Source organism: Pocillopora verrucosa, chromosome 7 (genome assembly GCF_036669915.1).
Source record: "Pocillopora verrucosa isolate sample1 chromosome 7, ASM3666991v2, whole genome shotgun sequence".
NCBI classification, from domain to species: Eukaryota; Metazoa; Cnidaria; class Anthozoa; order Scleractinia; family Pocilloporidae; genus Pocillopora; species Pocillopora verrucosa.
In genome coordinates this window covers 14,608,628-14,632,007 of record NC_089318.1, presented here as the reverse complement: position 1 = coordinate 14,632,007, position 23,380 = coordinate 14,608,628, and the positions used below count along the sequence as shown (strand labels likewise).

The following is a 23,380-nucleotide window of genomic DNA, read 5'->3' as shown; positions in this document are numbered from 1 at the left end:
TTGAATAACTTAACGTGCGGGTTATCCACCAGTGCGGGTAATCTGTTGACTTTTTTTTTCGCCGTATGCAATAATCGGCCAGTGCGGGTAATCGGCCGTGCGGGTAAACGACCGGAAATTACGGTACTTGTTAATAATTTGCATGAAAACACATATCAGAAAGTCAATACAGATGAAATTATAGTAGCATACGCTATTTGTCGTTAGCACTCATGAAACAACTTTGCAATTGTGCTACAACTTTGCACTTGTGTTACATCGAAAATGCACTTGTTTTCAGCAAATGAGATGCACATAACTTTTTTCATGTATATTGTTAATGGTTAATAAGATACAGGAAAAAATTACTCAGTCCTGATTGGTTAAGATAAATGCAGTTTTCAGGTAATTCAATGCAGAAAAGGGTTAATTCAGTACAAACCAGACTGAACAATTCCTTGAACTTGTTTAGCTGGACTTTGAACTATATCATTTTATATTATTGTTTTGATCGTATACGGTTGTTTGTATAGGTAATCACATGATTTCGAGTGCAATTGCACTAGCATTGTTTTGGATCCCCCCTCCAAGAATAGAAATGAATCTACAACTTTTCGCTGCTGCCGAGGTTTCATTTAATAACACTGTACCTTACTCTAGAGGTGGGGAAATAAACACCACCCACTTACTGATGCATTTTCCTTTAAAATACCTCTGCAGATTCAGTGTTAGTTAAATTACATTTATTGATGGTACAAGTAGAAAAAATCAAGTCTAGCTGTTAGCAAATGTTGGGTCAAAAGCGGCTGATTTCTTTCGCCTTTACCACCATATTGAAAATAACACTGCCACAATGTAATACCTATTATTCCAAATTTCCTTTGTTGAAGCACAGCTCAATAGGTTCCACCTGCTTTCTATGTTTTGTTTACCTTCAGTGACGTATTATCCGAACTTACTTATTTTGAAGCACGCCTCAACATTTTCGTCACGCAACAACTTCTTTCTTTTACCGTTGTGCGTTACATTTGCGATATTTTTCTTTATGCTTTCGCTTTGAACAATGACCGATACTCAATACTGATACCACTGTCGTGGTAAACCAAACTACTAATGGTCAGAGATTTGGATTCATAAGGAGATTAGTGAACAGCTATATTGCACCTGAATGGTCTTTATACAGAACCATCGCGGCAGTGGTTGTTGTAGTAGCGGCTCTGTACCATTATCAAGCTATCAATTCACTAGAAGCCCGCTTCGAAACAGCTGTGGAGAAAATGCTTGATAAAAGGGAACAAGGTTCCAAAGCTTTCATGAAGGAGGTTATCCAAAAGTTTGAGACTAATATGATTGGAAAGTTCGATGTGCTTAGAAGACTGTTAGGTAGGTAATGTGAAGTTCAAAATTAAAGCGTCCGGTGTTCCTCTATATTAAGCATCACTAGTGGAAGTTCAATTTGAACGAAGACATTCATTCGTAGTAAACATAGTAATGGGTAGCTATACATTTTAATCATGTAGAATTTATTTTTATTTGATAGAACCTAATTCCATTCGATTTGAGGCGAAAATATTTTTGGGTACTTGTTCTTCGATTACCTATTCCGAGTAGCGAACAGTCTTCCGAAAGCGAAGACGGAGGAAAACTGTGATGCGCTTTTTGTAACCCGGCCCGGCTGAAACTTGTAGAAATGGTCTGGGTCGCATTTGAGTCAAATCTATGCCGGAACCCATGCAAAACTCTCCGAAAATTTGATACCAAAAAGGGGAGAACCAAAATTCTGAGTACATTTCTAGGGTCGTACTTCCACAAATACAAATAAGCACCATCATTTAAATCATTGATCTGCTTTGAATTGCAGATCTTCCGCCGAAAAAAAAACATAGTCGAGTAATTGAAAGAATATGCGAAAAAAAATACCTTGAAAGCAACTCAGACTGGTTGAGTGTCGGGCAAAATTTGAATAATACCGGCGCAAAAAACTCGACAAAATGTAGTGTTCTGCCCAAAATGCTCGCTACTGGCGGTCAGAGATGCCCCGTTCGGTTACTGAAGCATTATCTTCGTAGACGTCCTTAAGAGCTGCGAGACAAAGGTATTTACCGCACCATAATCGAAAACCAAAAAATAAATGTGGGACTGTTGCGAAGAAGCTTGGGGCAGCAAGCATCGAAAGTCTAGATGACTTAGCATGCAAGCGAAATATTTGTTTACGATTTCGACGAAGATAACGCTAGCAAACAGCAACTATTAGCATGCCTCCATAGCCAGCCGCTTCCAGCAGTTTCCCAGGTGTACTACACAGAAATGTGGTCTTTTCCTGCAATGTCTTCGACATGTGAACAGGCGAACACAATTAAGAGACCATAATTTTACAACTGTCAAGCCACATTTAACGTGATTTAGGGGCAAGATACAGTTCACCAAAGTCGGTAGATCAGAATGCTATCCACTGCGGCCGATTGGGATCAAACCATTTGCTGACGATCGTTCCTGCTGCTTCAAACACTTAAATTTCACTTTTCAGTTCATGAGTGTAAGCTTATATTTTTTCTGAGAACTAAGAAACTTTCAAAAACTCCACGCTTTATTTGACACATAGTAACATTATATTTTTGACCGATTTAAAAAAAATATGCGAGCAAAGACGTAAGGCATGCAAACTAGCGCGATGGAATAAGTTTGTTGAGTATATGATAGATAAAACATCGTGTGAACTTGTTCGTGTAGTTCGTGACTTATGGTCATTTGTGATGTTTGGAAAGTTTTGAAATTTGCACTCGCCCACGGCTCGTGCACATTTGAATACTTTTCTGAACATCACTCGTGCTCATAAATCAGGAAATGCACTCGAGTCCATACGATTTCCTATGCATACCCGACAATTCCACAGGAGTACTTAAGGGTTAACAAGAATACACGACTTTCATAATGGCGGACAGCGCGAGAGTCCTGGATCGAGTCGCATGAAAACGAGGTCAGAAAGGCCACTCTATCGCGTCGCCATCCTCTTCGTTTGCAGTGGCGAGTACTTCGAATGTTTCAAATCCGACATTTCTTACAGAAAACGATATACCTGGCGTTTCTCTTCTTGGAAGAAAACCAGAGGAGTTAAAAATCTCAGAGCTTAAATTTTGTCTTAAATGTCGTGGAGAAGTGGGGATAAGGTTGAAGACAAAAGCAGAGCTGGTGAAGCGAGTGCATGACTACATACGACCCTGATTTCTGGGCTGAACTAGGACAGAAACTGCTTTCTTATTACTTTAACATTTTAAGTTTGCTTATTCAAAGCTTTTCAATTGAAATTGTCTGGCAAATAACAACAGTGACTGTGAAGTCAGTCTTGTGAACAGCTACATCTCGTATACAGTCGACTTCTGAATGTCACTGCTCCACCGGGAGAAATACCAACCAAAACTTTCAAAGTTGTGTGACTTTTGTAAGCACTGAAAAGTTCTCAATTCAACTGCAAGCTGCTTGGCATTTGAAATCTAACCTCAGTACAGTCAACTATGACTCTAATAGATTTGTACCTTCCCTTAAAAGGTTCGGGCATTGCATTGATTACTTTTCTGCTGGGCCAAATGTTTATTTGTCCAAACTTAAAGAACATAACATTGACCCATGTGATAAATATTCTACTTACTGTGGATACTCATACATGAGATAATTGAGCTAGGTGGTCCTCTGGGAACCCTTGCCTTAGTCTACACATGACTATAAAAAATTCATCAAGGGGCTCTCAAGATCTAGCTCTCCCCTTTTTTGTTAGTAGTCTGCCCACTCTGTGATCAGACTCAGTATTGTTGTCAGTTTTTGACCGCCAGTAGGAAATGATCAAGATACTCAAAAACAGCCATTAAAGTGTCCCAGCTTTGAAAGCCAGTATAAAAAGCAGCATTGGAATCTTTTGACTTACAGTTTGTAAATGAAGATGGTTAAGTTAACTGGTCTCAACGGACTAGATACAGTTGCGAAATTTATGCAAGCAATGACATCGCTTATTACTTTCAATTGAATACTTTTAAAACAAAAGTCGCTGGACCATAAAATGTGGGCCTTCGTTTATTGCAGTCTCTAATACGCTAAGTGAACGGGTGATAAATTTCATTGTCCGTTAACTTTCTTTAGTCGTTTAGCCCGTGCTTTTTGCGTGCGTGCGTAGGTATTTTTTACGTTATCCTTTTGCTCTTAACTTGATGTAAAAGTTCTTATCATGTTTTAAATTTCAAACATTTACCGCCTTTACACATCCATCACTGATTTCGTGCTTTAAAAATAAGTAAGTAAATGAGGCAAAACATGGCCATTGTTCATGAAGGCGGAGCTTAGAGTCATTAATATGCACGCGAAAGGTTCAAAATGAATCAGTTCAACTCCCAAAGACCCTTGGGACGGCGAGGAATCAAAGAGAGAAAATGTATGTTCCAGAAATGCTGGATTTGATGCTATTTCCAGACATCAGATTCCCTTCATACGTTGCATGAGCCCTTTATACTTTTTAAGAAAACATATCCATATGCAACCCAACGTGCTGATATCTTCATTTAGGAGAAATTCGGCCTCAAAGTTATCCTACAGCTATTTCTCATACTGAAATTTACCCAAAGTAGGTCAAGTTGAGCACAAAATTGATAAAGGTTAAAGAGATGGTACCGAGTCAAAAATGGTTGTTAATTTATCATGAAAATCTTTTCTTTGAAAACCATATGCAACCCTTTCGATAAATTTATATATTTAAGCTGTGAAAAAAGTAAACGCAGAGGGACCTTTGCCTATTGCGGCCATTTTTCTTTGTTGTGTCATGCCATTTGTCGTCTCGGTCTTTAAATTTAGCGCCCTTGCACCCGTAAATATCCCGGATGTGTCACACGATTCTGCGCGATGCATTAGAGACGAAAAAAATAATGGAAGTGTTAGCTCTGAGTCGCTAAATTCTATTTCTAGTGAGACAAGTCAAGTCACAGCAGTTCTGATGCTTGTATGGATATTGATCATCCCGATGTTCAAGCCACTTATTTGGGGTAATTAAACATTTTTTTATACATTATTTAAGAATTTGTTCATGCTTAGCGTGCGTACGTCGAGTTATGGATGCACGCGGAAAGTTTGGAGAGCATGAAAAATGCGTAAGAGTAGCTCGAGGCGCAGCCGAGAGCAACTCCAGCTTTTTGAGTGCTCTCCAAACTTCCCAAGTGCATCCATAACTCGATATACGCACAGCTAAAAGCATGAGTAAATTCTTTTATAACAGAGTGGCAACAAGGATCTGCGCAAAGAAGCCTTTTATTGAAAATTCTCACTACGCACCAAAAAAAGTAAACAAACGTCCCTATTGGCTGGTCAAAAACATGCCACGTTTTATACTTTGGTTTTACCTACAATTGTGAATGAAAAGCTCAAAATTTACGGGGAAAATGGAGAAAGTCAAAGCCAGATGAATTCAAGTGTCACTAAAAAATGTTTCAAAAGTCAAAGACCCTAAGTTATCAAGGGTTTTGATTGTTCAAAATAATGTTTACGCTTCCGACAATTTTGCGAAACGTTCAACTTGCGAGTTTTTTTCGGCTTCATTTTTGTTGCTTGTTGGATCAGGACCTAAAAGATCAATGCCGATAGAAAAATTGGGCAGTTCTTCGCTGGTTTCTTCCATATTTCAAAGAGAAGGGAAATTGCACTGCAGCTTAACAGTACGAAAACTCTGAAGCCCGTTAAAAAAAATGCGTGCGGGCGTGCCTAAATAAAGATTTTGTTCATAGCGGCTCAATAGGACTTACAAAGTGCAAGCACGCCCACTATGTTATAATTTGTTTTATCGATACCGACAGTTTCACTCAATAATTTGGCTGTCAATATTACGTAGGAAACCTCAGTTTACCGAGTGCAGGTTTCCAAAATAATAGAAATTCTGTTTGATAGGGGTTAAGGCAGAGCAAATAGTGTTTATACTTGACGACATTCCAGGACATCTATCAAATATTTAATATCTAGTCAGTTACCAAAGGTTTAAATAATTCATAATAACTCCTATATTTTCGCCCCTTTTTTTTTTTGTCCGTCATACAATTCTCACGATATTTTTTTGGAGAATTTGGTAGTGGATCAACTAATAATCTCCTCTTTGATATTTTTGTTTATTCTCATCACTAAATGTCTGCTTGATATTGTATTGAAATGCTGTCTTGGCCACTTATGGGAGCTCGTACAGGTAACAACATGACTTCAAGTGCAATTTGGTGTTAATAAGAACAAGCGCTTAATTACACCAAATTGCACAAGAACTCTTTGTTGTTCCTGGTTAATAATTTGCATGAAAAACAAATCACAGAAAGTTTAGAAGGATAAAATTATAGCAGTGGGCTCTATTGGTAATTAAATTTTTCTCTCATGCACTTGTTGTACAACTTTGCACTCGCGTTACTTGAAAATGCACTCGTTTTCAGCCAATCAGATGCGCATAATTTTTTTTCATGTATGCTGTTAATGGACTAACATCACATAACATTACACAACTTTTTTATGCACCAACTGGCTCCTTCTAGATCTATTACCACAGAACTTTTCGCCATTGAGAAAGCTCTGGCAAACTCAGTATTTTTCACTTTTTTATGTTGGCAGCATGTAAATTATCTTTCACTGGAGTCAGTTACATGATGTGTGCGCTCATGGGCTCCTACCTTACTACATTGTTTCGAAACTGCATCGTGCATTCAATCAGCATTAGCAACTATTATTAACTATTACTAGAGCATTTTCATAGGGACAAATCCAGGAAGCTTTGATGGGGGGGAGGGGTGCCCTTACTTTGATTAGTCTCGTTCCCAGACCTTTCACGGCCAAGCGGTTGTTGTTCCAGTTACGCGGTAGGATCTGGGTACGAGATTAAACTTTGATTAAAAAAATACCTTGAAAGTAACACAGACTGGTTGAATGTCTGGCAAACATGGGTGAATGAGAGAAAAATGAACCCAAAATTTGAAGAACACGAGCGAAAACAACTCGACAAAATGTAGTGTACTGCCGAAAATGTTCCAATGAGTTATTGAAGCGATATCTCTGTAGACATCCTCGAGAGCTGCGAGACAAAGGTCCTTTTTACCTAGCCCAACCTCAAAACAAAAGTTAGGTACATGACGGCGTAAACAGCATAGATAATATGATGAAGAGTGTTGTACTGAACACGCCTCTTTAGAAAAGCAAGAAGAAATGGATGAACTGCACCGCAAGGAAGATTATTGCGAAGAAGCTCAGGGCAGCGAACGGCAAAAGGCAGTCGATAATCTATGTGACTGGCATGCAGGCGAAAAATCTCTCTACGATTTCAACGAAGGTAACAACAGCGAACAGCAACTATTAGCATGCCTCCATAGCCAGCCGCTTCTAGCAGTTTCCCAGGTGTACCAGAAATGTGGTCTTTTCCTCGACATTTCTTCGACATGTGAACAGGTGAACGCATTCTATCCACTGCGGCCGATTGAGATCAAAATTTTTTTGACGATCGTTCTTGCTGCTTCAAACACTGAAAGTTTTCTTTTCAGTTCATGAGTGGAAGGTTATATTTTTTGGAGAACTGATTTAGCATGTGGTAACGCTATATTTTTGTTCAGTTTAAATAAAACATGCTAGCAAAGGCGTAAGGCGTGCAAAGTAGCGCGATGGAATAACTTCGTTAAGTATATGCAAGATAAGACATCGTGTGAATCTCGAAATTGCTCGTGTATCTCGTGACCCAGCCAGCCAGCTGTAAATGTGAAATAGGTCCATACGTTTTAGGTGATAGTACCTTACCACTGTTTATTATAATTATTATTATTATTATTATTATTATTATTATTATCATTATTATTATTATTGTCATCATTATTATTATCATCATTATAATTATTATGTTAATTCAATTTTATTAGTGAGTAAGAACTGTGCCGAGGTGTACAAATCTGGTAGAATAACCAGCGGTGTTTATACAATCAAACTGGATGGTGCTGGACGTGACTTTGAAGTGTTTTGTGACCAAGAAACTGCCGGAGGGGGATGGATAGTGATCCAAAAGAGGTTCGATGGCACGATTGATTTCCACCGCAGCTGGTCTGACTACAAGAATGGCTTTGGTAACATTGATGGCGAGTTTTGGCTCGGACTGGAAAAAATACACCGCTTGACAAAATTCCCGAGCAAGCTTCGAGTCGATCTGGAAGATTTTGACGGCAACACTGCTTACGCCGAGTACAACATGTTTGTAATAGCGACTGAAAGTAAGAAGTACCAGTTGAGCGTTGAGAAATATTCGGGTAAATTGTTTTAAGCAAATAAAATTAATTGTTCTAATTTAACCAGTTCTATTTAGTTGTTTTAAGAACGGCTTAGATGCTTTTTGGTCACTTGTATCAAGTGCAGTTTGGCGAACTTCATAGGCATTATCTATGAAGACTCGGAATTAGTATTTTCACTTTTCCAAACTGTAACTCAGTTCTCTCGACCGAGAGTAACAGTAATTTGTGTCCTTGCTTCTTAGGTAAGGTTGGATTGCATGAGGTCTTAATGAATATTTTGCAAGAGCTAATTTCGAGTTTTACTTTACTCTAGGAACAGCTGGCGACTGCCTTACTCAACATCATGACCATTCCTTTACAACCAAGAATCGGGACCATGATAGCGCTAGCAATAACTGTGCTGAGGTGTATAAAGGAGGCTGGTGGTATCGTAACTGTTATCACTCAAACCTGAACGGTGTCTATCGAAATGAAAAGGACTCAGCTACTAATCGTGGAGTCAGCTGGAATTGCTTCAAAGGAGTCGACACCTCTCTGAAGAGGGCTGAGATGAAAATCAGACCAGTGGATTTTTAGCGCATTATGCTAGCTTACTAAAAGAAATAAAATTGAAAAGGAATTTCGACACGACTTGGCCTGATTAATTAGTCCTAACAAAGATCTGAAGTCTCTCCCCCCCCCCCTCTAGAATACAACTGAAATAATTTTCAAATTCCAATGAACAATGACAACTGAAAGGCCTCTCGCGACTTTCGGCTGGGAAAACAGTTTAGTTTGAATTTTTCCTTAAGAATTCTTATTTTATGAATTTTCCTTAATTTTTGGTTTGCACCTTCTTTTATGGGAATTTGAGCGATCCAATGTGAAGATACAATGTTATACTTGTATGTCATTTAAAACATGTAGAAGTCGGCTGATCCACACGAAAGTATCCTCACATCGGTCATTTGTCATAAACATGGTCGGCCCAAGCTCACGTCTCGAGAAAAAGCCAACGATTAAGAGGCGATCTCTGTAAGAGCGGTCCAGGGCATTTCGCATCGGAAAAAAGTTTTCCCTCAAACTTTGCCCAATAAACTATCTTTGGTAACAAATAAATCACATTAGTTTCTGGAAATACCTCAAAATAAAATTTTTAGAGCTCTCAAAAGTCAAAGCTGCAAAAGGCCCTTTTTTGATTTCTTGCGACATCGAAAATTTCAAAAGTTGAATAGCCCGGTCCTTGTATCATACCGCATGCAACAAAAAATATTTTGTATTCTTAAAGTGTGTGATATATAAGGTGTATAAAATGCATTTCAATTTTGATATTCGTTTATCCAGAGGCTCGTCGTAATTTATTTAAAAACACTCGTTGGACAGCTTTCTGAAATTGGTTAAAAGTACTCTTTCTTTCTCGGTTGATATTGCTCAAGTCCAGACCAGACCATTAATGGCCGATTGCATCGTTTGCTGACCTTACCAATCTACCGAACTTTGTGGGTGCCATCGACGGCTCACACGTCAAAATAAGAGCACCTACAGCTAGCGACAGTGCACCGGATTATTTCGGTCCGTATCAACAACACGACTACATAACCCAGGCTAAAGTTGATGACAAGAATAATTATGTGGACTTCACATGTGGAATTCCTCGAAGCATGCACGACGCTCGCGTATTAGGGTGCAGTACCATCTTTCAAAGAGCTAGACAGGGGGACAACCTAAGCCAGCCAAATATGAATGTGAAATAGGTCCTTACGTAAACCGCCTCACGAAATCCCAGAGCAAACTTCGGGTCGATTTGGAAGATTTTGACGGCAACACTGCTTACGCCGATTACAAAATGTTTTTAGTGGCAAACGAAAGCAAGAAGTACCAGTTGAGCGTTGAGACATATTCCGGTAAATTGTTTGAAGCAAATAAAAGTAATTATCTAGATCAGGTCTATTTAGCTGATGGAAGAGCTTTTTTAAGAAAGACCCAGAAGTTTGTTGATCATTCGCATGTCTGTAATACCAAAGTAAATGCACTGTGGCGAACTTCTTCGGCATTTTCTGAGACGACTCGGAATAAGTGTCTAATGACCTTCCAAAGCTGTAACTTTTTCGACTGAGGGTGACGGGAATGTTTGTCTTTACCTTTTAGGCAAAGGCTAATTTCGGATGTTTACTTTACAGGAACTGCTGGTGACTCATTTACTAAACATCATGGTTATCTCTTTACAACCAAGGATCAGGACAATGACAGCTATGAAGGCAACTGTGCTAAGGAATTTAAAGGAGCCTGGTGGTACTGGTCCTGTCATAGCTCAAACCTTAATGGCTACTATCATCATGGGAAGCACTTATTGTATGCTGATGGAGTCAACTGGTATCACTGGAAAGGTTATCACTACTCTGCGAGAAAAGCTGAGATCAAAATCAGACCACTGGAGTTTTAAAGATAGGGTTAGATGCATTATGCCGACATAATTTTGGCATAATGCTGTTGTCGGAGCACTGAGCATGATGCCGGTGTAGAAGGAATTTTTTCAGCATATTGATGATAATAATAATAATGATAATAATAATAATAATAATAAAAATTATGATATTGAAATTAGTATTTTCATGACTGTAATGAGAAATTTTCGCTTCCAAGTGCTTTCCTTGCACTCGCCTGGCACTCCCTCAGCTCGCCTGTAAACAGGGGAAAAATAACTTCTCAGTTGCATGTTATAACGACGGGTATCTCCTCACTGACTGATCTCTTCTCAAAATGGAAGGAGGCTAACAATAGGGCCTGAGTAAGGCGGGGGGGAGCTGTCTTTAACTTCGTCCTTAAATATCTCTTTATTTCCACGTCTCCAGGGGGCATTGGAGGGGAGGTTATTGCTGCGGTTGATGGCTCTTTCCTGGGATCCTGTTGTGACTTTTCTGAAAAGTTCTGTCTGACGAGCGCTTAGGCGCGAAACTCAGAGTTACAGAGAATCGATGCGTCCTCTTCTTTAACTTATCTGTGTATATATATATATATATATATATTATGCATGCTCACTAGTTTTTCTAGTTTGAGCACTCTGGCATGGCTTAGATGATCCCACATGTGTGAGATCACTTGGGGTAGCTATATAGCCTTACCTCCATCCTAGCATCAGCACTGCACTGATGAGGCCCAGAAGGCCGAAACAGTACTGTCTGCAGTTATATATATACATATACACACACACACACGCACACACACGCACACACACGCACACACATATATATATAGGTATGTGTGTTTATATCGTGGCTTTCTATGATAAGTATAGTCAGTTTCACAAATTTTCAAGTAAAATGTTGATTTGTTACGAAAGCAGCTATCAGACAGCCTATAAATGTATGTAGTGTGTATTTCAGCTACATGCAAGTCAAATTCCGACTTACTTTTTGAATCGATTAATTTGTGTTTTTTTAACAAAGCTGAGCACCTAAGCCATTTTCATGTGTTTTGTATGTCTCATTTTCGATGAGATTTATTATGTTGCTGATCAGATTATTTCGGAAATAAGAGATCACGCTAGGAAATTACTTTGGTTACAAGCTAAAAATAACTGAACTGAAATCGACAAATTCCGGCCTGATTTTCCCCCTCTACTCCCCTATGATTTCTTGATAACCGTCACTTTCATTGTGGCTAGTAAGGCCGATTCCTGTTCTAGAGTGAAAACCAAGGCCAGCCCTCTTTGTTCCAGTGATACTAGAAAGAGACCTGAGGACAAATCAACCATTTTCACCGGCAGGATCCAGTCATGTTTATCGGCGATATGGCACGTCCCGCCATTTATTTCGATGAGTCCGTTTTGGCAATCTTCTTGAAACAATTTCTATGTCCTGCTAACTCCAGCACGGCCTGGTTGCTAAAGTTTACCCAATTTCCCCTTCACGCTTGACAGTTGTCTTTTGCGTGGTAACTGCTTGAATCTAAGTGTCAATTGCGTGGGTTACCCCGTGGAGTGTGAATTGCAGTGAATCATAAGGGACTGGAACCTACGAGGTTTTCCCTGTTTGCACTGTTGTTCACTGAATCAGAGCATACTACAAAATTAGTTGGAGCTAGAGACGGCAAGAACTTTACCTATACCGATGCGGCGGACTGGATGAACACAGTCCTGACGAATGTGGTGCGATTAACTCGAGATGCAACGCCTACGGAAGAATGGATCATTGTATCAGAGCCTGTAAACCGGCTAATAAACCCTAGCGCCGTTCAAACTGGAACAGCAACCAGAGGTCACGCAAGAATCCAAAGAAAAGCGGCAAGAAAATGCGCAACTTGATGGCAGGATGGATAAACGAAGAAACGAGCTCTAACGATAAGAGTGAACCTGTGCACTCAGTGAAAAATCAAGATGGCTCAGCTCAAGCGAATTTAAATGGACAGACGACAAAAATGATTATGGATACCGGGTGTAAGTACAAAATCATTTCCTCTCAATTGTAAAAATCCCAATTCAAGCGTTACGAACTAAAAGAACTAAAACTGATTTGTCGCGCGCTTATGGACAAAAAGGTACTTTAAATTTTAAGGGTTATTTTATTGCTACGCTTAAGGTAGGCAAGAACAAGATAACAGCCAAAGTATATATTACAGAAGGTCATTCAGAGTCACTTGAATGTTATTGGAGACATACCAAACCCCCCCTAAAACCACCGGAAATAGTGAATTAGATTCTTTACTTCGCGAATTTGACGAAATTTTTCATGGGATACGGAGAGTAACTATCTTCGAACATAAAATTTACATTGATTCCTGCGTTACACCAGTTAGTCAGCATCTAAGACGTATACCCTTTAGCCAACAGTTGAAGCTGTTAGCAACGAGCTTGACAGAATGCTTGAAGATGATGGTAAGTCTGCAAGCCATCACTCTATCAGACATGAGGTGCGAAACAGCAAAAGATGGGATACTGATATTGATGACAACAAACCTTAACTTGTTGTCACTTGTTGTCAATTGTCTGTTGTTGAGCTAGGGGAGGGGTAGGTGGGTAGTTGCCCAGATACTGATATTGATCCCCATCGCATCAAAGATAGCACGTTTTCAAAGTTAATTGCACAAATTCAAAGCGGTAAATGGTCGCGCGATGATTAATTGAAGCCATTAAAGATAATGAAAGACGAATTATGTGTCTGTGAAGGAGTGATTTTGAGAGGGAACCGAATTTTATTTCCATTTTTGTTGCGAACGAAACTTCTCAAATTATCGCACGAAATGTATCAGGGTATTGTGAAAACTAAACAATTCCTTACCTCGCGATTCTTTTGGCCTGGTATGGACGAAGCAACCGAGGTTATGATCAAAAAATTGTCGCGCGTATATTGTTAATAAACCACTGAACAAGTACACGCCGCGCTTCAACCTTCAGCGTTACCCCGTGGTCCTTGGATTAAAGGCGCAGGAGACATAGTTGGTCCAATTGGCGGGAAATTTAATCTGACCTTCATCGAGCACTACTTTTCATACCTGGAAGCGCATGTGTTGCGAAAAATCACCTCACGCAATGTCATTCGGGTATTGACAGAGATATTTGCCAGGTTTGGTTTTCCCGAAGAATTCATTTCTGACAATGGTAAACAATTCGTAAGCACAGAGTTGGAAATTTTTTTCAGATCTTGCGGAGTTAAACACGCTGGCGTCTCGCCCTATCATACAGGAAGCAATTGCAGACTAGAACGTTTTCACAGGTACCTTACGAAAAAAATTTCGACCCACCATTTTAGAAGTTCGATCATGGGAAGGAGAATAACCTAAGACTCTGATGTCTTACCGACCAACGCCCCATCCAGTCTCCAAACATGTTTTTGTTCAATCGCGAAGTACGTATGAAGGTACCGCACGTCGCGTCGTGTCTGAACCACAAATTTGACCGAGAGATTCGTTGTAAGAGTCAACGGTATCTATTGCGCATTAAGAATTATCACGATGCAAAATATCACAGGGCTTTGCACAATTTCAATATTGGCGATGTTGTATTTTGCGCAAGTACGAAGCCAAACAAATGAATGATTCATAATAAACCTTGCGCATGGAGATAAGTTAATCGGTAGATTTTGCTGCCTATTTCATAGTTTTCTAAACAAAAACTTACGCTTTCCTTGTTTCAGCATTACCCAAATCCATTTCTAATAAAAGAGCGGCGAAAAAGCGATGATATCTCTCTCTAAAATGTTTTTTGGAGGTCGGAACAACCTTTCGCCATACATTTTCTTCTAGTGAGTTGCAATGTTTGCCCTGTGGCGATCCCAGAGATCTGTGCACAAACACAAGGATCCGATTACTGGCAACTCATTTATTAGACTCGCAATTTCACTTAGCTAAGCATGTGATCATTAGGACCCAGGGAAGGGACGCTTTACCGTTGCTTAATGTAGCACCACTCTCATTCGAAATGCGAAACACTTGAAGCGCGCACCCATAAACCAAGAACTCATCGACATTCGAGACGAAGAAAATAATGGTGTTAGCTCTGAATCGCCAAATGCTACCTCGAGTGAGACAAGTCACAGCAGTTCTGATGCTTGTATGGAAAATGATCATCCCGATATTCAAGCCACTTCTCTGCGGTAACATTTTTTAATACATTATTTTGTTTTGAACTGATTGGTTCCAGCAGTTTCACCCAATAATTTGGCTGTCATTATTATGTTGTAAACCTCAGTTTACCTAGTGTAGGTTTCCAAAATGACAAAAATTCTGTTTGATTAGGATCAAGGCAGAACAAGTAGGGTTTATACTTGATGACATTCTAGGACATCTGTTAGATGTTTTGATACCCTGTCATTTACCAAAGGTATAAATAATTTATAATAACTCCTAGATTTCCACCCCTTTTTTTTTTAATGAATTTTTGGGGTTAGTGGGTTAATTAAAAAAATTTAAATCAGCTGGATTTAATTTTTTTTGGTTTTTTTTTCTTTTGATTTTGTACCCAGAAAACCCTCATGAGCCATATTTTAAAAAAGAGAGCAGTTAATATCAATGATCTTAGAGGAAAAGAACTAAAAATCAAAGAGTGACTTTCTAGTGTACAGTGTCCACTCATGTAGATAGCTCTTTGTTAAATATTTCTATCATAGGTACGCATAATTTTGCAGTGATTAGCAGCAATTGCATTTTATAGAATTAAAATGCCCTCTGATTGAGACACATAAAATCAAACTCAAGCAGTTCTGTTTTTTGTCCCGTGAAAAAAAAATTATTTTAGAGTGAGATCTAAACTTGCTAGGTTATAACATGTACCCCAAACAAAAAAAAAAGGTAATTCAATACAATAAGAAGTAAAAGTAAAGCCTTTATAGAAGCCCAGGAGGCCCATGGGGTCGGCGCTTAACTCCTAAGTACGAAGCGGCTCGGAGTATGGCTACTCCCCCCTGGATGGGATGCTAGTCCATCGCAGGGTTACCCCCAGCATATTGGCTGGTACCCATTTGTACACTTGGGTGAAGAGAAGCACTGTGAGAATAAAGTGTCTTGCCACGGTCAGGGCTCGAATCCAGACCACTCGAGTCGAGCGCACTAACCATGAGGCCACCGCGCCTCCTTAATTTAATACAGAAGAAGGTTAATTCAGTACAAAGAAGTAACAAACCAGACTGAACAATTCCTTAAACTGTTTAGCCGGACTTTGAACTTTTTTGCGCCTAAAAGATATGAGAATATCATTTTATATTATTGTTTTGATCGTACGTGGATGTTTTGACCGAACACACGATGTCACTTGCAGGCTTATGATAAGCTATCTCGTATTTTATCATGTGTTTTATTAATACGTAATCGTATGATTTTTCTCGTGCAATTTGGAATAAATAAGCACTATAGCTAGTAGATTTTTTCAAAGACCACAAATTGCACTCACCCTCCTAGCTCGTGATATTTTGTTAGCCTTTGAAAAAATTTACGCGTGCCTATATATTCCATATTGCACTCGAAATCATGTGATTACTTATACTAACACCACATAACATTACATAACTTTGTTGTGCACCAACTGGAAAGAAAATATAGTGAGACAATATAGTTTCGATCCCACGGTTCTGACCAGAAGAAGAAGGGGGTGGAAAGGAGGGTTTTGGATCCCCCTTCCATCAATCCCGGGATAGAAATGAATCTACAACTTTTCGCTGCTGCCGAGGTTTAATCTCATAACACTGCACCTTATCGTTACCTCCAGAAGTCGGGAAATGCATTTACTGCAGGCTCAGCGTAAGTTAAATTACATTTTTTTAATGGCACAAATAGAGACAAACAAGTTTAAATGTTAACAAATGTTTTGTCAAAGGCGGCCGATTTCTGTCGCTTTTACCTCCATATTGAAAACAACACTGCCACAGCGTAACGCACTCACCGGCATTCCTTTTTTTGTTCACCTTTGATTACGTATTATTCCAAACTTACTTATTTTCAAGTCCATGCCCTCAACAGGTTCGCTTCGACACATGTTGTCACGCAACGACTTCAATTTTTTACCGCTATGCGTTACATTTGCGATAGTTTTCTTTATGCCTTAGCTTTGAACAATGACTGATACTCAAGAAAGTGTCGTGATAAACCAAAATACTAATGGTCAGATATCTGGATTCTTAAGGAGATTAGTGAACAGCTGTATTGCAAGTGAATGGTCTTTTAACAAAACCATCGCGGCTGTGGTTGTTGTTGTTGGGGCGGCTCTGTACCATTATCACGCCATCCAATCCCTAGAAGCCCGCTTTGAAACAACTGTGGAGAAAATGCTTGATAAAAGGGAACAAGGCTCCAAAACTTTCATCAAGGAGGCTATCAAAGAGTCCGAGACTAACGTGCTTAGAAGACTTTTAGGTAGGTAATGTAAAGTTAAAAATTATAGCGTCAGATGTTTCTCTACAATAAGCACCAAACTCGTGGTAAACGTAGCTATGCATTTTAATCATGTAGAATGTATTTTTATTTAATAGAATGTAATTCCATTCGATTTGAAGCCAAAATGTCTTTGGGTATTTTTTCGCAGACATCCAACCCCTAGAAACAACTATGGAAAAAATGCTTGATAAAAGGGAACAAGGCTCCAAAACTTTCATCAAGGAGGCTATCAAAGAGTCTGAGACTAACGTGCTTAGAAGACTGTTAGGTAGGTAATGTAAAGTTAAAAATTATAGCGTCAGATGTTTCTCTACAATAAGCACCAAACTCGTGGTAAACGTAGCTATGCATTTTAATCATGTAGAATGATAAAAGGGATCAGGGCTCCAAAACTTTCATTAAGGAGGCTATCAAAGAGTTCGAGACTACATTGCTAAAAAGACTGTTAGGTAGGTAATGTAAAGTTATAAATTATAGCGTCAGGTGTTCCACTACAGCAAGCATCGCATAAAAGTTCAATTTGAATGAAGACGTTCAAATTCGTGGTAACACGTAGCAATGCGTAGCTATGCATTTTAATCTTGTAGAATGTATTTTTATTTGATAGAGACTAGTTCCATTCGATTTGAAGCGAAAATATATTTGAGTATTTTTTCGCAGACATTACCTTCGGTAATAATATCCTGAGTAGCTACTCGAGAATGAAGCCGTAGTAAAACTGTGATGCGCTTTGCGTGACCCCGGCGGAAAGTTGTAGATATGGTCTAGGTCGCATTTCAATCAAATTCATGTCGGAGCCCATGCAAAGCTCTCCGAAAATATGAAACCGCAGAAGGAAGAAGCAAAAATCTTAGAAAATTTTTAGGATCGACCTTCCTCACATGTAATAAGCACTATTATGTAAATCATTGATCAGATTTGAATTGCAGATTTGCCGCCAAACCAAAACATAGTCGAGCAACTTAAAGAAAATGCAAAAATAAAAATACCTTGAAATCAGCACAGACTGGTTGAATGTCTGGGAAATATGAGCGAATGAGAGAGAAAAAAAACCAAAATTTGAAGAATACTAGCACAAACATTTGGACAAAATGTCGTGTTCTGCTAAAAAATTTCCCGTGAGTTACTGGAGCAATAAAATTCGTAGACATCCTCAAGAGCTGTGAGACAAAGGTCCTTTTCATCTCGCCATAATTGAAACCCCCCCCAGAAAATGTTAGGTACAAGAAGCAGCGGCTCAGCGAAAACACCATCGATTGTATGATGAAGAGTGTTGTAAAGAACACACCTCTTTAAAAAAACAAGAAGAAATTGATGAAACACACCTCAAGGAAAATTTTTGCGAAGAAGCTCAGGGCAGCAAGCGTCGAAAAGCAGTCGATAACCTAGGTGACTGGGCACGCAAGCGAAAACTCTCTTTACGATTACGATAAAGGTAACGATAGCGAACAGCAGCTGTTAGCATGCCTCCATAACCAGCAGCTTCTAGCAATTTTCCCAGGTGTACCAGAAATTTGGTCTTTTCCTGCAACGTCTTCGACATGTGAAAAGGAGAACACAAACGACCATAATTTCACAACTGTCAAGTCACATTTAACGTGATTCAAGGGCTATATACGGTTTACCAAAGTAGGTAGATCAGAATGCTATTGACTGCAACCGATTGGGATCAAAACATTTTCTGAAGATCGTTCCTGCTGCTTCAAACACTGAAATTTCACTTTTCAGCTCATGAATGTAAGCATATATTTTTCTGAGAAACTTTCAAAAACTTCACGCCTGATTTGACATGAGGTAACATTATATTTTTGATCGCTTTAAATAAAACTTGTGAGCAAAGGCGTAAGGAGTGCAAACTAGTGTGATGAATTAACTGTTGAGTATATTATAGATAAAACATCGTGTCAACTTGCTTGTGTTTTTCGTGATTTATGGGCACGAGTGATGTTTCGAGAGTTTTCAAATTTGCACTCGCCCACGGCTCATGCAAATTTGATAGCTTTCTAAACATCAATCATGCCCATAAATCTGGAAATCTACTCGAGTCCATACAATCTCCTATGTATACCCGAAAATTCCACAGGAGCACTTAACGTTAAATTAACAATATAATACTTATTAAACAATGCTCAATTTCCTGGGCCCGAGATTAAAAAGACAAAACTCACAATTCAGATATTGTTTACCACAAGAGAAAGTTATCATAATTGTTATTATTATTATTATTATTATTATTATCGTCATTTTTTTATTCATTCATTTTTATCAGCGCGTAAGAACTGTGCCGAGCTTTATAAATCTGGTGAAATAACCAGCGGTGTTTATAATATCAACCCGGATGGTGCTGTACCTGACTTTGAAGTGTTTTGTGACCAAACAAACGCCGGCGGGGGATGGACAGTGGTCCAAAGGAGGCTAGACGGCTCTTTGGATTTCAACCGCAACTGGTCTGACTACAGGAATGGCTTTGGTACTCTTGATGGCGAGTTTTGGATCGGAATGGAAGAGATACACCGCTTAACAAAATCCCAGAGCAAGCTTCGAGTCGATCTAGAAGATATTAACGGCATCACTACTTACGCCGAATACGACATATTTGTAGTAGCGACTGAAAGTAAGAAGTATCAGTTGAGCTTTGGGAAATATTCAGGTAAATTGTTTGAAGCAAATGAAAGTAATTGCTTTAATTCAACTAGTACCATTTAGTGGTTTCGAGAACGGCCAAAAAGTTTTTTGCTCATTTGTATCAAGTGCAGTGTGGCCAACTTCGTAGGCATTATCCATGAAGACTCGGAGTTAGTATTTACTTTTTAAAACTGTAACTCAGTTTTGTCGACCGAGGGTAACGGTGATTTGTGTCTTTGCTTCTTAGGTCAGGTTGCATGGATTACATGACGTCTCTGGGAATATCTCGCAAGAACTAATTTCGAGTTTTTCTTTACTCTAGGAACAGCTGGCGACTCTCTTACTCAACATCATGGCTATCCCTTTTCAACCAAGAATTGGGACTATGACAGCCTTTTATTTACCTGTGCTGAGTTGGTTAAAAAAGGCTATTGGGCTGATGACTGTTCTCTCGCAACGCTGAAAGATGACGTTTTCTGGTATCACTGGAAAGGATACCACCGTTCTGTGAAGAGGGCTGAGATGAAAATCAGACCGCTGGATTTTTAGAGCAAGGGAACTAAAGTCTACGAGTTGCAAAACAAACTCTATCTACTTACAGTTGTTTTCCTTTTGTAGGAGTTGATCAAAAGCGTGAGTCGATGTACGCAGACAAAACCTTACTGTTTAGTGTCAGTGCATCTAATTTCACATCTAAAGCTATGTGCCTATGCAGTAAGTCAGGGAATAGATATGTTTTAGCTTTGCTTAGTTCAAATGATAAACATTGAACTTTCGATTTAAATGGGAAATTAAACGTGATTAAAAGTTTCTTTGTGATTCAATCTTTTTTTATGGGGCGAGGGTGGTGCGGTGATGATTGCATCGTTTCGAAACTGCATCGTGCATTCAATCGGCATTAGCAGTAGCTATTACCATAGCGTTTTCATAGGGGCGAATCCAGGAAGCTTTAATGGGGGAAGAGGTGCCTAAACTTTGATCAGTCTCGTTCGGTGACCTTTCATGGCCAAGCGGTTGTAGTTCCAATTACACGGCAAGATTTGGGTATGAGATTAACCTTGAATCAAAGAAAATATAGTAAGACAAGTTAATATACAACACTTCTCATCAGTAAAGAACCGCGATCCAGTCGTAGGACGTTTGGTGTCCGACAAGAAGTAAAAAAGACGGTTCTGACCAGAGGTTGGGGGGGGGGGGAAGGGGGCGGAAAGGGGGCTTTGGATCCCCCCTCCCGGTATAGAAATGTATCTACAAATTCTGCCTGTCAGCACCTTAGGAAATGTAAAGAGAATAGTATGGAGAATATGCATACTGATGTTATGGTGTAAAGGGTGAAACTGAACGGTTAAAGATGCTAAGTTTGTCATATGTGATGTATTATTACCAACAATAATAAATGTGTAGATGATAACTCTTGCTATGGATATGCAATTAGTGAAACCAGAAGCAGGGATTAGAAAGGAGTACTCATGTTTTAACTTCAAGTTTGGCTATTAGGTTTCATTTCTAAATGGCATGATTCTAGTATATTAGGGATTCCTAAATTGAATCAAGAAATGTTTGAAACTGCAATAGCTATTAAATTGAACAGTGGACTGAGACTTTCTTTAGCTTCTAAATAGTGAGATGTTAGAATCGATGGTCAAACAGTGATAACCACGGTCAGTAAAAACTTGACCTGTAATAATGTTCATCTAGGGAAAATTACCCCCCTTTCCCCAAAAAATGAAACGCCAGAGAAAGGTAAAAAATGATACCTTTTGGCACAGCTCACCAAAAACCCATGTTTTATCCTTTTATTTAACCTGAAGGCAAGAGTAATACAATGAAGGGGGGGAGTCCTGAGGCAGAGAGGGACAAAAGTAAATAATGTGGGAGGCTGTGATCCCGTTGTCCCCCTCTATCCCCTTTCCTCTTTGGCGGATACTGGATAGACAACTCGAGAGCCCTATAATGCAATGGTGCAACCATGCCTTGAAATTATTAACCAGGCCTTTGAATTTGTTGCATTCTTACTAATAGCACTCGAAAGTGAAAATTTCTCATTACAGTTATGAAAATATTAATTTCAATATCAATTCAATATTATTATTATTATTATTATTATTACTTTTATGCTGAAAAAATGCCCATTCTGATACCAGCATTATGCTCAATGCTCCGACAATAACATTACGCCCAAAATTATGTCGGCATAATGCATTTAACCCTAGCTCTAAAACTCTATCAGTCTGCTTTTTATCTCAGCTTTCCTCGCACAGTAATGGTAACCTTTCCAGTGATACCAGTTGACTCCATCAACTTACGATGAGTGCTTCCCATGATGATAGTAACCATCGAGGTTTGAGCTATGACAGACCAAGTACCACAAGGCTGCTTTAAGTTCCTTAGCACAGTAACCGTCATAGCTGTCATTGTCCTGATCTTTAGTTGTAAGGGGAAAGCCATGATGTTGAGTAAATGAGTCACCAGCAGTTCCTGACGCTTCGAATCGATCGGTGCGTTATAACACTGGATATCCGCTGATTTCAACTGGGGTCACGCGAAACACATCAGAATTATCCTCGAACTTCGCTCTCGGAGAGCTGTCCGCTTCTTTGAACAGATAATGTCCACTAAAACATATCAAAACAGATTTTCGCTCCAAATCGAATGGAATTCTATTCTATCGCATAAAAATATATTCTATCCGATCAAATGTATAGCAACGCATAGCTACGTACGTTCACCACGAATTTCAACAAGATAATTCAAATTTATTATGCTGATGGAACACGCTAAAATTTATAACTTCAAATTACCTACCCGCCAGTCCTTTAAGCATATTGAACTTTCTAACCATAAAAGTCTTGAGGCGTGCTTCAAGGTTTTCGTAGCCTCCTCGGTGACAGTTCTGGAACTTTGTTCCTTCTGATCAAGTTTTTTTCCCACAAATTTTTCAAAGAGGGCCTCTAATGATTTAATGACGTCGCTGATGAGCTTATTTTATATTGTTTGCTTTTAATTGAGTTTTCAGCCAGAGTTTCTTCTAAGGATTTGATAGCCTCGCTGATGTGACCTCTCGCATTGTGTTCGCTCTTCTCAAATCTCTCCTCAATAGCTGCTTTTAGGGATTTGATGGCCTCAATGATGTGAACTCTGGTATCTCGTTTTTTCTTTTCAAACTTTTTATCCACATTTGCTTCAATAGATACGAATTTTGCAATGTAGAAAAAGTCGTGCATGAATGATACACAGCACCTACAACAACCGCTATCGCAATGGTTACTGTACTGGACAGTAAAATAAACCATGCATTCGGAATACAGTTGTTAAGTAATTTCTTAGGTATTCCAAATCTCTGATCATCAGTACACTGGCTTATCACCACTGCTTCCTGAGTGTCTATGTTCAAAACAGGCTCGTACAGAAAACTAAAAAAAAAGAAGGAACACACGACAGAAAAATCGACAGTAGTTTGAAGGAGACGTTACGTGACGACCATCGATCAAACGATGCGAGTTTTACCAAGTCACAGTTGACTTTGAAACAATGATCTCGACGAGCACGAAGCTATTTTCATTTTTCTTCATGCGTGCATTAGTCCTCCTCTCGCAACAGTTCAATTTGTTATTTTGGTACGAAACAGTTATCGAAGAATGATTTCAGAAGGTTTGTGTTCGATC

General features: G+C 39.2%; 3 protein-coding genes across 4 annotated transcripts in view; 2 read left to right on the top strand and 1 right to left on the bottom strand.

The window, feature by feature from the left end:
• The window catches only part of LOC131792380 (uncharacterized), a 273,486-nt gene that overhangs the window by 91,991 nt on the left and 158,115 nt on the right, over window positions 1-23,380 (bottom strand). The window lies entirely within an intron of this gene.
• Window positions 1,043-8,859, top strand: LOC131776017 (techylectin-5B-like). Of its 2 annotated transcripts, none has more exons than XM_066169716.1 (3): window positions 1,043-1,362; window positions 7,887-8,231; window positions 8,563-8,859. In XM_066169716.1, the coding sequence occupies exons 1-3, from the start codon at window positions 1,257-1,259 to the stop codon at window positions 8,823-8,825; spliced, it is 714 nt and encodes a 237-aa protein (XP_066025813.1). In that variant the 5' UTR covers window positions 1,043-1,256; the 3' UTR covers window positions 8,826-8,859. The 2 variants fall into 2 exon arrangements, with proteins under 2 accessions (XP_066025813.1, XP_066025812.1); XM_066169715.1 differs by having other exon boundaries at window positions 1,046-1,362; window positions 7,887-8,267.
• LOC131776020 (microfibril-associated glycoprotein 4-like) lies at window positions 16,736-20,498 on the top strand. The gene is made up of 4 exons (XM_066169714.1): window positions 16,736-17,069; window positions 17,239-17,358; window positions 19,360-19,740; window positions 20,038-20,498. The coding sequence occupies exons 1-4, from the start codon at window positions 16,772-16,774 to the stop codon at window positions 20,262-20,264; spliced, it is 1,026 nt and encodes a 341-aa protein (XP_066025811.1). The 5' UTR covers window positions 16,736-16,771; the 3' UTR covers window positions 20,265-20,498.

What these genes read in the sequence shown, in the direction of transcription:
- LOC131776017 (XM_066169715.1), top strand. Translation starts at nt 1,257, where the DNA reads ATGCTTGATAAAAGGGAACAAGGTTCCAAAGCTTTCATGAAGGAGGTT. An exon ending in TGTGCTTAGAAGACTGTTAG is followed by an intron (nt 1,363 to 7,886) that starts GTAGGTAATGTG and finishes CAATTTTATTAG; the next exon opens with TGAGTAAGAACTGTGCCGAG. An exon ending in GAGCGTTGAGAAATATTCGG is followed by an intron (nt 8,268 to 8,562) that starts GTAAATTGTTTT and finishes ACTTTACTCTAG; the next exon opens with GAACAGCTGGCGACTGCCTT.
- LOC131776020 (XM_066169714.1), top strand. Translation starts at nt 16,772, where the DNA reads ATGACTGATACTCAAGAAAGTGTCGTGATAAACCAAAATACTAATGGT. An exon ending in CGTGCTTAGAAGACTTTTAG is followed by an intron (nt 17,070 to 17,238) that starts GTAGGTAATGTA and finishes ATTTTTTCGCAG; the next exon opens with ACATCCAACCCCTAGAAACA. An exon ending in GAGCTTTGGGAAATATTCAG is followed by an intron (nt 19,741 to 20,037) that starts GTAAATTGTTTG and finishes TCTTTACTCTAG; the next exon opens with GAACAGCTGGCGACTCTCTT.